General features: G+C 36.3%; 1 protein-coding gene across 2 annotated transcripts in view; it reads left to right on the forward strand.

The window, feature by feature from the left end:
* Positions 1 to 10,182, forward strand: part of LOC149081801 (potassium voltage-gated channel protein Shaw-like) — a 279,945-nt gene extending 269,763 nt beyond the window's left edge. For both annotated transcript variants that reach the window (XM_089235571.1, XM_089235572.1), the window contains 2 exons: positions 6,724 to 7,032; positions 9,689 to 10,182. In XM_089235571.1, coding sequence (XP_089091697.1) covers positions 6,724 to 7,032; positions 9,689 to 9,870 — 491 coding nt within the window. In that variant the 3' untranslated portion in view covers positions 9,871 to 10,182. The remainder of the gene's footprint in view (positions 1 to 6,723; positions 7,033 to 9,688) is intronic.
* Positions 10,183 to 17,693: the final 7,511 nt, after the last annotated feature.

The following is a 17,693-nucleotide window of genomic DNA, read 5'->3' on the forward strand; positions in this document are numbered from 1 at the left end:
ATGAAAAAAATTAACAATTTAGCGGAAGGGCATAAATAAGAGAAAGGATTGTTGAACCGCCCAAATAAAAATTAACAAATAATGTTAATATATAATAGGAGGAAAATTCCCTCTATAAATCCTTTACTTATCATATTTCTTATTTTTATAACACTCTACTGTTACATTCGAGAAACAACTTCGAGCTAGATCCCTGCTGCCACCTATCAGATAAAGGTGAAACTATCTGTATAAATCCCGAAGTAAAATTGATTGTTTGTTTTAAAATTATATGCAGTATGAAAATGAACAATATGTGGTATGATAGCATATATTGTTTGTTTTTATGCTGCATACTTGCGTATATTAATTTTATTTGCCAAAAGACCGGTTACTATGCCTTTTACTATGTGTTTAAAAAATGATTTTCTGAGAAACGTAAAAATATATTAAAACCCGGTAATATGGCGGATTCACCAGTATTGAGCATATAAAAATAAAAAATATATAGTATATTATCTACCTCGTGTGCATTTCGATATGCTGCACACTGGTTTAAAATCACCGACTAATTTCATTTAAGGAATAACAAATTGTTTTCATTTTAATTCATAGATGGCAGCAGGAGTTATAGTGCAAAGGTTCTCTATTTTAAATAATATTTGTAGCATTTTTCTCCCATACAAAAAAAAATGGAACAAGAATGTCAATTGAATTTTAGCTCAACGTTCAAGGCCATGGGAATAAACTTGTAACCAAGCCTTCCCCCCCCCCCATTCAATATTTGCCGCCATCTCTGTCACATCCTTCTCACCCGGAACAATGCAGCTCCCCAATCATGCATGTAGTGGCTTCAAAACTTTGGTAAAATATTTCATGGACCATCGAGAAATTCCCACAAGCTGGCACCAGTCTACGTATCAGTGATTGAAGAACACTGCTCTCAGGTACTCATTTTCCGGAACACTGTTCGAGAATTCTTTCATCATCAGTTTTTTGTTTTTTTCAACAATAATATTTCGCAGTTGGCAGGTCCGATGAATAGGCCGCGTGGGAGTGTCATGTGATGTTTGGGAAGAAACTGGCTATCTTTGGTATCGGTGAGAGTGCTAGAGTCTGCGCGATTTCGGGTCGATTATTTAGCATATTCACTTCAAAAAAAGTCTCATACGAAATTTATACGAAAAAATCTTAAAGATCTACGATATTACATTCCCTCTGTAGTCCAAAAAAAGTAAATGTTCGAGGAAAGTTAGTTGGATTTGAGTATATTATAAAAATGTACGTTTAGTTGAAGCACGTGACGCGTGCTGTACATTTCGCAAAAGTTCATTCAGCTGCGTGACCATAAACTGAGAATTTCGAAGGATTACTATATTTACATAGGAACGTACTTGACTTCTCCGAAGGTTTCGACAGATGGCAGATGCGAAGATGAATCCAGGAAAGAAAATTCAGCTGGCCTTGCGGGGGAATCGAATCCATTCCTCTCTCTTGCTGGGTGATCATCATTCACCCCTAGAGCTAGACCACAAAGCCAACGAATTCTCTTTCCCTAGAGTGTGCGCTAAACGGGGCCTTACATAGACAGCCAGACCTAACTCCGACCAAAGCTCACAATTTCTGACACTTACCACCAGTTGGTGACTCCGATTACACCTACTTCAAAAAGCAGTCCATGCAAATTCTATTTCAAACTCTAATGAACACAGATAATGTAGAAAGTAAACCACGAATATATATAACACGCTTCTAAATAATTCCACCCACATATCTCCCTTGGTCTTCCTACGTATGCAAGTGCTTCCTACTTTCTCAACAGCCCCCTAAATCTGCTCTTTCTCTGAGTTTTCTGAATCCTTCTCGTGTCCTGTTCTCATCAAGATGATGTTTTAAAAAAAAATGCGGAGTAGAGTATTGAATTTTCGGAATTTCTCCCGCGGCTTACCTAAGCTCCCTAAGTCTGCATTCACTTTCCTTGAGTATACCCTGCGTCTACTTAGAGATTTCTTTGATTTTCAAGCATTCTCTTGGGCATCCTAAATCCCCAGGTACCTTCCCGTGTCTTGTTTCTATCAAGGTGATCAGCAGAAATAAAGTTAAAGTTTTAACATGTCGGAAATTCTTGTCTTTTCTGAGCTTCCGAAAAGCCCAGAGTTTACTAATGATTTCCCCAACGATTTCTTGATCATTAAGCCCCTTTCCTGATCATCTTCAATGCGCAGGTACCTTCCATGGTCCTATTACTGTCAAAATGATGTTTTTAAAATAATAATAATAAGCAATAGACTTAAACTTAACAGAACTGAAGTTTCTGAACGTATCGGAAATTCTCCCTCGCCTTCCTTGCGCTCCTGAAATCTGAACACACTTTCCCCGAGTTTAATAATGATTTCTTTACTCAACGTTTCCTTGATCGGTACGGACTTTTCTCATCTACCCTCCATGGTCTTATTCCTGTGAAGGTGACGCTTGAAAAAACTAAAAATTAAGCAATAAAGTTAACCCTCTACGGTCCTATATATATGAATATACATGGCAAATATAGTGAAAAAACACCTATTATATATCAATTTATTTTCTCAATTTTTTTTATTATTATTATTTTAGAAAGTTCATCTTTTAGTGTCATTTCAGTGCAAAATACAGCAGCATAAATACAATATTTTTTTATCTAGAAAGAGTTGATTCTTTGTTGGTGTCATATTTTGAAAGTTGCTGAAATTTTTCATGTTCACAGATTTATAAAATCGTACCAAATTGGAGGCGTTGAAAATAAAATGCAAGGTGAAAAAGCTCTTCAACTTTGCTAAGCAAGATTTTATCTGTTTATAGATAACATTAAAATCACGTAAACTGAATGTTACCCTTAATTAATCAATCTCTAGCTATTTAAAAAAAAATCCACTCTAATTAATCAAACTGGTGTGTTGTTAAAATTAAAAATATGCTAACGGCACCAATGTACATCCTTTATTATTTAAAAAAAATTCAATACGTTTTTACGTTGCTCGTATCATAGACCATTGCGTGTTTCTCGAAGTGTGCGTCGGAGCTCTTAGGGGCGTCGCTGTGAGCTGGAGATATTGATTTGGGTGTCTATTTGCACTTTGGAGTGGTTCTTTTCTGAGTGAAAATTTTAACCGGGGAGCCGCAGAAGAGCCATGAATTGGGTAAGGGTGCCTCGGGTAACAAAATTTGCCATAGTGGGTTAAATTTAACAGAAACCAAGTTTCAAAAGCGTATCGGAAATTCTCTCGCCGTCCCTAACCTTCTGAAATCTGCACGGTGCTTCCCTGAACTCCTGAGTCTGTACCCTACCTTCTACGTAACCTGTTCTTATCGAGGTTTGAAGAAAAGATGTGTGTGTGTGTGTGTGTTAAGCTTTTAAAAGCGCGTTTCAGAGTATAAAAAAAATTGAAAATGTTCGTATCTCCTCAGGGAATAGCGCATCACACTTTGAATAGTTGTTACATGAAATTATGGTGGTAAAGTGATGGAAGAAAACCATGACCGTATGTTCGCACACATATTCATGCGCCTACAAGCTCAAAAACGCATAACATGCCATTCTTCTCCATCCCATCAATATTTTAATGTAACATTCCCACAAGATGCCACGCGGATTTATTATCTCAGAAAGAGTACGTATAATAAATTGTTTTATTATTACTACCACCACCACTACTAGACGTCCTCGTCAAGATTCAATACATTTAAAAAAGGAAAAATTCAGAAAGGAAATTTCGCGTGATATTTCCTGTGTGCTGCATATCTATGTATAGGGAGAGTGAGCTTTAGAAATTTCGTCCATCGCCAGCAGCAATAAAGCTCATAAACGCTGCCTGGAGAAAAGATGATAAAGCACGATTCCTGTAAACTCGCTCTTAAAGTAGAAATTTTATCGTTTTCAAAGCAGGATATAAGATATTGAATTTTCAAAAGTGTAAATATTTTACGGTCTTCTTGCAACATTTCTTTTCTTCTTTTTTTTTTACTTTCTTATGGCTTTCTTGTTCTTCTTTTCTCGAAGGGGACCGTCGAGTATAATTTTTTGCCCGAGTCCGTGAATAGTTTAAAAAAAAGGACTTCGTTCTTTTATCGTTGGCCTTATTCGAGACGTTGTATTGAGCTTCCGCACGAGTAAAAACACTGTTTTCTTTTGGGGGGGGGGGGTTTATATACATATGCACTAAATCTGTTACCTGAATATTTTAAGTGGTATGTATGAAGATGCATGAAACTTCTTTGATGCACGGTAATGGTTGATGGTCTGGTTCCTTGTAAAAAGATGTTGTTTGTCTCCGAGAGAAATTGGTGATGAATGGATGGAAAAACTTTTTAGAAATGTTTTCGTCTTTTAAAATGAAATTGAAAATTCGGATAGGTATAAAACGACGTGTTGAATGGGAATGGTTTCTTTGACAGAAAATATTTTTTTGATGATCGAGTATTTTGCGTCTAAGGCAGGGTCTTGTGACGACCGGCGAGTTCCGTTGTAATTAATTGGTTCGGTAGTGTAAATTTTTTATGAATCTGATGTTCACATCAGTTCGTGTTTCTACCAAATTAAATCCAGCTCATTCCTATAAACAACTAGCTACTTTTCCTACGAGGCTCAATTTCATTACCTATTACTAAGAATTATGGAAAAACCGGATGAAATCATTGAAAACTGGCTTCTCTTAACTTAACCTTCCCTTAGACGGACATTTATACTCGCACTAATACTTAAATCACAACAGGCATAAATCACAGCGAGATGGCTACTTCACCGCAAACCAACTCCTGTCGCCATATGACAATTTCCAACCAGTGGAGTTGGGTGAGAAATGAAGGTGCCATCTATCGGTGGTCGTCCCAGGTTCGGTAGATAAAGGACTTGTTTCTTATGTTCTTGCCCGGATTCGAACCCGTGGACCTTGACGGTAACCTTCATAGTGAAAGACGAGCAGTTTGCCACTCGAGCGCATATACACACGAAATGGCTGGCAACTAAATGGATGGTTATCTCCTTTCGATGCAACTCGGAGTGAAAATATACCCTAGATAGCATTAAATGCCTAGAAAATTCTATACACCATAAGAAAAGAAAACTACTGCCCATAAAATACACATAGTTGCTGTTTGAAAATTTATAGGTCCTCAGTTTATGTTCTTGTTTTTGAACAGGCAGACTGTGGTGGTTATTTCCAAAATAGAAGGCATATCTGTGGTAGACACTGTGGTAGGCTTAACTGCTATGGAATATGATTCCATATACTCGCAACTAATTCTGTTAGAATAAATAATTCCCCATTGCACCAAATCTTTCTATAATCTTGTCTCTTACAACCAACCGCACATTATTTTTACTTTGAAAAGCACTGATTTAATGTTGTATAAAATAACTCATGACAAATCCTGTGAAGACTTCGAAAACTTGACGTCCACCATGCTTGACTTCCAATGAAAACATATTTAAAGAATATGCTCATTCTCCATAGTTCATTCCGTGAAATCCACTAAAACAGCGTTTCTGAACCTATAGTCTGCGGACCAGAGATGGTCCGTGACGACGTCATGAGTGGCCCGCCGGTAGACTCGATAGTTTAGTTCTCACTGAATGAAAAATTATTCAACCGTTGTAATGGATATTAGTAATATCCAGATGGGTTCAATCAAAAATATACCTTCATACTTAGATTCACTACACATCATCGAGGAACATGCGGGACATTACAATAGTAAATACGGGATATCACGAAATTTTGCCAAAAAATGCAATGTTTCTATTTTATTTTAAAATTGCTGAAGGGTGGAGAAATGGGGACTGCTACAAATCATAATAAACATATTTCACCAAAAAATATTCAAATGGCCATATTTCATTGCGAAAGATACGGTAAAGTGGGATCTTAAATAGGGTAAAATACGGGACATAACCAACTGCCATAAAAAATGTTGCTGGAAGCAGTCAATAATCACTAGTCACTAAATCACTAATTTTTATTGAAGTCTCTGAAAAACTGCGAAAAAAAAGTTGTGAACCTGACAAATACGTAAAATGAATATCTATATTTTTTGCCATAAATTATCGTAACATAATTTACATACTAATTTTTTTTATAAATGCTTTTCACAACTTCAGTAAATTTACAAATTTAAATAAAAGCATCGTTGAAAAAACAAGACAATCAAAAGTACAGGAATGTACCTTAATACGGGACACAATTGGACGTAATCTTGTTTCAGACATTTTTCTGGTCCTTGGGTTCAGAAAGGTTGCGAAACACTGAACTGGTAACTTCCTCTTTTTCCTGTCAGCAAGGTCAACATACAATACTTTATTTCTGCAGATAGGTCTTGAAAGTTTTATGCTATGTTTGCTTAATTCACACACATGTTGTTTGAAATGTAACAAAAATTAATTCGGAAGTTGATGTTTGTGTTACATAAAAATTTAAATTCGATATGTTAGAAAATATTTGTTCGTGAACTTTTAAAATTACATCCCATTCAGCTAAAAAAAAGTGAATTGAAGGTAAAGCGCGAACAGTAATTCATGTTTCGCAAATGTGCATTAGGAACTTGGTGAAAGAAGTCCCTTCATACCGTACCCAAAAAACATGGGATGTCTTAGTAACGTTAAAAAATGATTTATGAATGCTCAATATGAATTGGTCAGTCGTTTAGTGAGAAATAATCGTTATTTTATATATGTCTAATGAAAATTCCTGTTAAATTTGCTATTTCTGAAATCAGGTTGTAGAGATGAAGGACTTCCAATGCTTATGCTTAACCATTCGGGAAACCGCGAAGGGACGCCGCCAGCACCGCCTCCTGTGAGAAATCGACGCCAGAGTGCCATCGACAGGGCAGCTCGATTGATCGACGTCAACGCCGCACCTGTCATAGCAGCGTCTGTTCTACCGCAGCTGACAGCAAGCGCCCACGCATCTGTCGCACCGTCAGCAATGATCGTCTCCGCAACAGGAAGTACCAGTCCGCAACAAGATTGCGCACAAGAGCGTTCGAGTAGTGTCACTAGTGGGACAGCCATCGCGCCAGCAGGTAAGTTGGAAGCGACAGCGGGACATGTGACCGTGTCATTTAACTATTCAATTAAAATGTCAGCTCTTCTTGTTTAAAGAAGAGAGAAGAAAACCAATAAACGGATCATATCTGCACTCTTTCCTCCTCCGGGGAATATTTGAAATAATCGAATCATCTTCTCCAGAAATAATCCTATGAAATTTCTGGAACATGATTTAATTAAAATTACAATTCCAACACACTTCTGAAATCTTTCCGGACCGTATTGGACTCGACTCAAGGATAAATATTACTTGTTTCGAATTGAATATTTCGAAATATCATTGAAAACTCAAGTTTATTCGAAATTTATCAAGATGAATACAATCCCACTATCTTATTAAAAGGAACGCAGCCGGCCAATCATTATATTCGTCACTGAAAATATCACCTTATACTTTAGGGTTGCTTTAAAAAAATTAAAATCTAAAGATATCTCCACTTATAGTCATCGATTTACTACTGCCATTTGTTAACAAAGCATTGAAAGTTCTGCAACACTGTTTCTTATGTTTTATTTTTAATTTCACGTGCTTTTTTCGGTTCAGAAAACTTTTTTTATTATTTTTTTTGCATCAATTAGTTTCGTTTCTTATTTGTAAAACATGCGGAAATAGAAGATTGTGTAGGTGCAGGTACAAAGAAAACAGAGAAGATCACAGTTAAAGAAGAACAAGAGAGCCTTCCCTGAACTACCGAAATCTTAATTTGCCTGCCCATGGCATTCCCATTCATATCAAGATAGGAAGAAAAATCCGCCTTTCTAAAAAATCTGCAAGTGAACTTCCAAAATCTGAACGAGGTTCCCCATGATCATTTGATCATTTTTGTCGCACCACGGTCATTTTCTGCACACGAGGGCTAATTAGACCGGGACCTACAATTTATTGCCGATTCCGAACGGCAGGCTTGTTTTTTTTACACTCGTCGAGGGGTTGGTGCGCTAACCCCTCGATGGGGGACTCCTTGCGGTAGCAATTTTTGCTGCGGTCAAGTCACCGTTTTTTGTTGTACCCCTACGTCAGGAAAGTTTTCTGACAAGGACGAACTGGGTATCGAAATCGCGACACCTCTAAACATCCTTTGGTACTTTAGGCGAGCATCTTATCGACCAGGCTACCGCGCCCAGGTTCCCCATGTCTTATTCCTTACTTGAAAGGAAAGGTATCGAATTTCTTACTTCTTTTCTAGGCTTCCCCGAGCTTTTGATATCTGACTGAACTATGAAAGTTCTCTCTTATTTTTTTTATATTTGCGCGGACCTATTTTCTCTGATCTGCAAGATAAGTTGGCATCATACACAAGGATCGGTGCACCAATTGTGAATTTCGAGATTTCGCGTGAGAGGAAGTACCGTATGCACATCTTAGAGAGAACGTTGCGCTCTGCGTCTTACTCTGACCTGAAATATTTCTTATCAAGAAAAAAACTTGAAAAACGTATTGAATTCTTCCTGTAGCCGTTTTCCTGAGCTCCCGAAATCCGTACGTAGCTGTCCATGTCCAAGTTCTATCGAGATAAAAAGAAAAAACTGCTCAAAATTTCGTGCTTTCAAGTTTACAGAGCTGCAAGTTCTTCTCCATGTTTTATTTACTAGCAAGATAGAAAGGAAAGGTATTCAATTTTTACCTGTTGCGGCTTTCCTGGGGTTACAAAAATCTGCAATCCCTACCATTCGACTTTTTCCCATCAAGGTAGTGATTGAAAAATATTCATTGCAAAAATTTATAAATGCTTGCTATTACCTAGAAGGCATCTCTCACAAGTTTCAATGCAACTACTACTTAAACCGTTCATGCACCTCATGCACATTCCCCTGCGGAATTTCTAACGAATCGTTACTTACATGCAGGAACGTGCATGCGTGACCCTAACGTATTTACTTTGCCAGAATTGTACTTGCTTCGTGTTTGTGCTGTTGCTGTCACTTGTCTTCCATATCATGAAGTGAAGATGTCAAATGCTTGAATTTTTCATGTTATGTAAATATTATATGTTGACGGTCTGCCTGCTCTCTGCGGAGAGACTTTTTCAAATAGGAGATCTGCTCGCATTCACACCTCGAAGCTGGAAAACTGCAGAAAACCAACTTCAGCTGACCACCACTGTGCCGCCAGCAGGGTTCGAACCTGGATTCTCTCGTCTGAATACCACTGCACACACTAGAAAAAAATCGTTACATGTGAATATACACAGCCCATTTATTTCAGAAACACTCTTTGGGGGTCATTCAAGTATTACGTCAGCATCGGGGGGGGGGGGGTTCGGATTTTCTGACTTTTGATGACGGGGGGGCTTGCAGGTTGCTTACGTCATCAACCAGCCTTTTTCGAAGATATGAAATATTCTAAGCTACTGACAAAATTTTGCTTACAGGGGGGGGTGGGAGGGGGGTCAAAAATGGCTAAAAAATCTGCTGACGTATTACTTGAATGGCCCCCTTGGGGGGAAAAGTGATATGATTCGTTTCAACAGGAGAAAAAAAGTAGTTTAAAAAATAATAGGATGATTTAGATAACTTTAATTAAAGATGAAGGAAGAGGTTTCTTTATATAGAATGTATGTATATTATTTTCGGAGGGAATTCTTTTTCTATCATTTAATCTATTTTTTTCTTGGAACTTCTCGTTTCCAGGAGATCCTGCATTAGAGAAGACTCAAGTAGTCTCTCGTACATCCCCGAGGGAAAGGCAAGCTTCAGTACAGAGCACAACCGGAAATTTGATCCAGCTCGGAGATGGAGCAAATCACCCTTCAAAAAGCGGATCCGGTAAAACCTCCCCAACGTCACCACGCGTCAAGGAAATGCAAGCCTAAACAACAAAAGCAGAGATTTAAGCTAACAACATCACCACCAGAATAAAGGAATGTTTCTTAGGGAGGAAAAAAAAAAAAAAAGAAGCATTGTCCAATTTTTTTTTTTTTCTTGGAACAAGTCGAACAATTTATCATGATTCGACAACAAAAGTGATTGTCGTTCGAAGAAGGGATTTCGTATATAGCTATTTGGGTTCGAGACTATTTTCGGATTTAAGAAAAAAAAGAAGAGGAGCCAAACGTTTCGTGGCTTCATTTTACGGTCATTTTTATGTGCTGATATATATACAAAGATATATATATATATATATATAATATAAAGTACTCTATTCAACTACAAGAGATGTGAATTTTATAAATTATAGATCTTCATGCTTTAAAAGGATAAAAAAAAAAGATATATATATATATACATATATGAATAATTGAATTTTGTTTTCATTTTTTTTCCCCTCTCCTGTGAAAAATGAGTATATTTTTCCTATAAGGATGAAGTTCCTCTACGGTGTTTGAAAGGAGGACGGAAAAAAAAAAAACTAATACAAACTGTACTTTCTCGCCAAAAAACAAACTGGTAGCAAAGGCACCGAAGATGTCTTTTTCTTCAAAATGGCGTCGTGGTATACAATTAGCGGTGGAATGTGAACTCTTTTCTTTTTCTTTTTTTTTTCTCATATTTGGATGCTGTTTTTATTTGTCTTTGCTGGTACAGTGAAACCTTTCCTTGAAAGAGGTCACCTCTCCCCCTTTAACCCTCAGAGTACTCCCATCATCCACAGGCTACCACAGCGTGGTAGCCTGTTCAATCATCCTGTTTGTGATGATCTAAATTTTTTCTTCTTTCCATCATAAAGTTCTTAAAATCGCGTATAGATGGCCTACGCATAATGCTAATTATTTTTTTTTTTTTTTGATTTTCTATTCTCTAACAGATTTTCTTGTACTACGTAGGATGGGTGTTGAGTAGTGAGTGGTACAGTTCCTGTCTCCCTCCTACTCACTGTTTTGTCGATGATTGTGGGTTCGAACCCATATCCTCTGTTTGTATCAAAAAAAAGTTTTTATTGTATCTTATAGTGAAACCTGTACGGAACGGAACGTCGATTGAAATAATATTCCATTTTAGACAGGTTTCCGTTTTGTAAAGGTGCACACATAAAAGTATTTACTAATGAAAGAACTCTTTTTTTATTTCGTCTTATACAGTGTCTGTCTTAGAGTAAGAACATAGTGCACGCTATTTTCCCGATTCTGCAAGTCGGTGCAATTACGGATTGGTTGAAAAACCTGAATTTCAAGTTTTTAGCCGATCCGTAACGGCTCCGTTCTTGCGAAACCGAAACCAGCGTACACTATGTTCGTACCCTTAGATAGGATAAGTCGCCATCTGCTGGCAGTGTCACCGATGAGTATGGCCTACCGATGAGTATGGTCAAACTGGAGAGTCTGAGCCGTTCAGTAATCCTGTAACGTAAAGATTCCTTGCTATAGCTAGAGTTATGCCCGACCGTCTGTGTACGGTCCCGTTCATTGCACGCGAGCTCTAAAGAATGATCGCGATTCATTTCCTTTGTAGTCTAGTGCGCTCACCAGCAAATGAGAGGACGTGGGTTCGATTCCCCGCAAGGGCAGTTGAATTTTCTTCCCTTCCTGAATTCATCTTCGCATCAGCCAACTGTTGAAAACCTTCATACTGATAGTGGAGAGTCACACCATCCTTAGAGGTTCCACTATATTTGTAACGTATGAGTTTGAGTGCCATCTATCTTTCACAAAAGACAACTGAAAAAAGAGGGAAATTTTTTTTTTTTCGCTGCTGTTTTGAGAGAATCATTTCTCCGACTATTCCCGCAGAGTATAACCAAGTATAGTCAAACTCGGTAATAACAACCTCGGTTATAACATCAATAATTAGCAGTCGCAGTTGATTCCAAGAAAAATAATCTTAATATATGAACCTGGCTTACGTTGAGAACATGACGAATTCAGATATAACGACATATTTTTCACCTCTTTTGCTTCTATTGCATTTTTTTTAAAGAAATTTTGAGGATTGGGTCTGATCATATTCAGAGAATGTTTGAATGTGTATTATTATTCTATCAATACCTGACGATGAATTAAAAGATTTATTGCATGTTCGACACTCATTGATATGGCCCATAAACGGGACATTCCGGTATTTTCCCATAATTTGATCTTTCCGGGGTTTTTTTTTTTTTCAAAGTACCCAATGTTTTTGTTCTTTCAACAAAGCTCTTATTTTCATTCGTCATTCATGTGGCAAGGGGTTGTATAGTTATTAAAATTAACTTTTTGTACGGGCATACGTGTTTTAAAAAACCAAATTAGAAAACTATTTCCCTGTTTTGCCTGAGGACAACACAAATATTCCACGTTTCTAATTGCAATATTCGCAGAGATATTAGAATTCAAAAAAAATCAAAGGAAAGTTGGAAAAAAACTGCATAAAATAAGGGAAAGAAGACTTGTCCGTTAGTTTTTGCTGTACTTCCCCAACTCTCCTCCGCTTTTTGAAATCAAATATCTCGGTGAATATTTCACTTGGAAACGTGGAAGTTTTTTTTTTTTTTTGTTGGCCTCAGGAAAGACAGGGCAACTACTTTCTAATTGGGTTTTTTAGGGCAGAGTGTCCGTGTAAAAAGTTAGTTTTTCTTATTTCAATAACTATGAGCACCCCACTTGCAGCATGAATGACGTATTTGAGTTCTACACGTTATCTGGATAATTTTTCTAACTGGAAGTATGTTTCTAGGATTAATGGTTCGCAGTGAAATGATCAAGGGGAATTAATCAATCACCCTATATATAGTATTCGATTGCATCTGATTATATTTTCCCATACTTGTAAGGTCTTGAAAACATCGGCCTCGATTTTAACGACACCTCGGTTGTAACGACAAAATTTCACAGAATCTTCGATCTAATTATAACCGAGTTTGACTGTATTTTTACCTCTATTAATTGTTATACATTATTCTTTCTCCTTCAAAGTTGTTTTTTCAGTCAGAGCTTGGGTGATTATCAGAAACGTATTTACAGGTGGAGGATTAATCGGGCCATAGCCGGGCGGAAAATTTAAGTAATAAGTGGTCAAAAACATTACATTAGAACGGGAGGAAGCAGGGAGGAGCGATCGCTACTTCGAAGAGCCGAATGATGTGTGAAAATTTTTTACCGTCACGTAAAATACGGGACGATCCAACGAACCTACACAATAATTCCATTCCAAGGGTACCTGCCACGAATATTAAAATGTTGAGAATCTCTACTCACATACTCGGTCTGAATATTTTCAATAACTTTTCGCCAGTGATCCATAGGAGCAGTGAACCCTTGCATGCGATTCAGGTTCCCTGTTTAAGAAATTGCCTGGAGAGTAAGGAATTGCTTTGCACTTGTGAAATGCAATTCTGGAAAAGATTGCGGAATCCATTAATGTACTGCGATGCTATTAAATGGATAAAATGTGCTTGAAACGCCATTGAAGGCACATACGATCGAGCGTAACTGTGGTTCCTGAAACGTTTAACACCGGCAGCTCCTTTGCCCTAGTGGCCAAATACACCCCCAGATAATCTCCTCGTGGCAATAATAATTACATAAGTCGAGTAAACCCCGATTCCACCAACTGAGTAGGCACTCAATAATATCCTCGGCTCAGCACGACGCCCCTGGGAGCTAAGACACATGCACTGTACATCGAGAACCATGGTGTATAGTACATTACATACGACGAAAACCCATTAATGCCTCTCTTTTATCCGATAAAACACGATTTTACCCATAGAATCCTAAATATTTAATAATCCGAATTCATGATGTGATTTCATGTCAGATATTTTGGGTGTCCTCCCCAGAGAGGGTTTCACTGTATTTACTTTTTCATTATTAATATTATATAATTATTCGAATTTCGGATTTATGAAACTTTGATAATAAATGAGCTTTAACTCGGTCAGTTTGTTCAAAAGGGATGACGAAAAACTGACTTTTTATTGGTGCTTAAAACTTTTACATACAAATTTAGATTCAGAGAATATTAAAAAAAATGAGAGTAAGAAAAAGTACAATTAGGGTTAGAAAAGACATTACAAAAGAACGATAATTATAACCAAGATTAATAACTTGTTTTTATCATTTATTGGTGGTGGTGGTGATGATAATGATGAGCAAAATTCAATGAATGGTAGCAAAAAAGAGTGGAAAAAATTGTTTTTTCATTAATTTTTATATAATGAAATAATACGGAAAAAAATAGGAAACAAAACAATTTTCGGGACCAAAAAAAGAAACAAAAATTGGCAAAATATCATGAAAATGAACTTAAATACGAATTCTTGCAAGCAAAATGTATAATAAAATTTAATTATGAAAAAATTGTTTGAAATTTATGGTATTTATGAATCTTATTCAAAAGACGTGTGTGTATTATATCAATATTTTTTTCCAGCCATTATTTCCAACGATTAATATTACCCATAACAAAAAATAATTGAGTGTGTATTTCTCAAATATTTAATCAACATCTCCACAAAGAACCATCAATAAATATTTTAGTTCATTAAATGAAAATTTATAGTTTCCATAATCATTTGAATACACAAAAACTCCCTTAAAGTTATGCAAATGTGAAACAAGTGAAATTCATTATGAGATAGACTTTCATGTTTTCATCTTCCATTGATTAATGATTCAAAATGTTAATCAGTCTATGCGTGATTAAAAAAAAGTCGTTAAAACTGTCATTTCTTGTATTATTTTGAAGAATGTATTACTCTATTGATTTATGTAGATGAGGTGTCTCTATTCTGTATTGTGAAAAATTAATATCACTCCAGATGTTTTACTTCGAAATGCTAAGTGATTATGAGCAAAATTAATTGATGCTGTTTGTTATGTGAAATCATAGAGTGTGTGTGTGTTTTGGGTGCTTCAAATGAACGAAAAATGCTTTTTAAAATATATATTTATTATTCCAGACAAATCCGATCAACTGCTTTCCGCAGTTTTTCAATAATGTATTTTTATCTGATAAATTTAAGAAACTTAGCGTTTCTTCTGTTTAACATTCACCTCATTTCCATAGTTCAATACATAATATTCCAAGTGTAAATCCGTATTCTTGTTTTTTTTTCAGCTTTCACTTGGTTAAATATCCTGAATCATTCTTCTAATTGAAGTCTCACTCTGGTATAACTACACTGACTATAGTTGGTTGGTGAACCGGGATAATTCGAACATAAAATAATGTTCTAATGAACCTTGCAGTCAGATCTTGGTATGACGTCACCCCCCTAGAAACCGAATAGAAATGACTTCATATGCGGGGTAACACACATAGTGACAAGTAACATCAACCTGCACTTTTAAAACCTGCAGGGACACTAAAAACTGGCGTTATATGGGCGTGGTGGCGTTGAAGGTGTTTGACGTCATAGCGATGTTTTACTGTATTTCATTTTTGCATTCAAATATTATACATACAAGAAACAGCTTTGAGCTAGGACTCCTACTGCTACCTATATTTGTTATAATTCTTCAAGTAAGATAGGTTGTTAATTTCAAACTGGTGTGTAGCATGAACATGAAAAGTTATGGCTGTTACCATATATGTATACTTTATTATTACACATGACAAGGAACAGCGTTGAGCTCAAAGTCCTGCTGCCACCTATGAAATTAAAAAACAAAACTATCCATTATAATTCTTTCAAGTAAAATAGATCGTTTGTTTTAAACCGGTGAGCAGCATGAAAATAAAAATATGATATATATATATTGTTAATTTTAACGCTGCGCACCGGTGTAAATTACATGCGCCATAATGCTGGTCACTATGGTTGGTTTCCATGTTTGAAACAGAATTTTAGCAATTTCAGGTCATGTGTCTGACGCTTCGACGTGTTTTGTGTAATTTTACTCTTCCCTAGTTTTTTTTTTTTCTTTTTCTTTTTCCAGAAATATTTCATCTTTTTCCCCGTTTTTTAAACGAAGCTCATTTTAATTTATTCGCAAAACTTCTCTAAAATTAGTGATAGAGACGATTTGTATAATTCATGAATATGTCCATAAATACAGTAAATCTTATATATTGGGTATACTATTTTGTTTTCTCTCGTTCATTTTGATTCACTGCAAACTTGCTGTAGCACCGTTTTCCCGTCAAGGGTTGTTCGTGACTAATAATTGGCAATTTTTCCCCCACAGTTATCAACATTAGCGACAATCGGCGATGTCCAGTGTTAAGGATCCTAATTTCTCGTATTTTTAATCTATCAAATATGGCCACCCTCCCTAATCATAATGGAATATTTACTTCATATACAGTATTTGATTGTATCTGATTAGGTCTTCAAAAAAAGCTCAACCTTGGTTGCAACGACAAAATTTCGCGGAATTTTCGATGTCGTTATAACCGAGTTTGACCATATGTTATATTGGCATTAATTATCAGATTTGGCACTTTCATAGATTGATCTCTTTCCCCCCCCCCTTAAATTAAAGCCAGTCCTACACGAGAGAGAGATAGTTGCTTTCAAATTATATTTTCCATTTCAATTATTTGAAATAAATATTTCCCATGTTTTATAATAATTCCAGGAGGTTTTTAAGGCTTGGATTCTGAAATCGTAGCTGGTTAGATATTTATGTTTCATCCTCTCACAAATCACTTTAATACTTCTGAATACAAACTGAGTAGAGCCCGGATTATATGCACGTAAAAGTGGCAAAATATGGTCTAAAAATATGCAGATACGCAATTAAAAATGCCAAAACATACATTAAAAACCCAAAATAAACACTAAAAATTCCTGATGTTAAAAATCCCAAAATGGGCGTTACAAAAAAATCACCATGCAAAAAAAAGCGGATATGTGTGTGTTTTTAAAATACATATTTTTTTTATTTCATAGTACACATTCATTTACAAAAAACATCTCCCCATATGTTTACACTGCATATGTAAATAACTTCTACATATTCTTTTATTCAGGCATTTTTCATTTCTAGTGAGTCGTAGCTGTGTGTGCTCATTAACAAAATACCAGTAACGAAAGAATTTCTAAAAAAAAACACTTTGACACTATCTCTAGAAATATGGTTGGAATAAAAATGGTTGTGTGATAATTGGAAAGTATCAACAGCATCTGTATTAATTAACTAAATCCCACTTGCGCGGGGGGACCGATGTTATGAAAATATTACGAGCAATATTCATTGGAAAAATTATGAGGAAAAAGTAATCGAGTTTTAATAAACCTTCAAGAGAATATGCACTTATTCTGAAAATTATTTTATACTATACACTTATATGCATTAATGCTAAAGAAGGCCAAATATTCAAATGCCTATTCACACATGCGCCTGCATATAATCCGGGCTCTACCGATGAGTATGGTCAAACTGGAGAGTCTGAGCCGTTCAGTAATCCTGTAACGTAAAGATTCCTTGCCCACTAAAACATCCGTGACTAAGTAATTGTAACTGCGAGAACCATTTCGAATATCTATCAAAATGCCATCGAAATGCTGCAAGTGGGAATTCCACTGCATCCTATAGCGGATATGTTACAGCAAATCTTACCGTGGCATTTCTGATCTGCTAGGTTTCTAGTTGGAGAGAAAGAGAAAAGAAAGACATAATGTGTGTGGCAGCCTATGTGTCGTCGTCGTCGTGTGTGTAGTAGCGTGCGGCAAATGATTAAATCCTATTATCCGCCCATCGGAACTCATCAGAGCCTCTGCTGTCAACTGCATCCGTTACATTCACGGCAAAATTTCTACATTGATGATCACGAT

The sequence above is a fragment of the Pholcus phalangioides genome, unplaced genomic scaffold (genome assembly GCF_987345545.1).
Source record: "Pholcus phalangioides strain wild (caught in Gottingen) unplaced genomic scaffold, Ppha-v1.0 ptg000009l_1, whole genome shotgun sequence".
In the NCBI taxonomy this organism is placed as follows: domain Eukaryota; kingdom Metazoa; phylum Arthropoda; class Arachnida; order Araneae; family Pholcidae; genus Pholcus; species Pholcus phalangioides.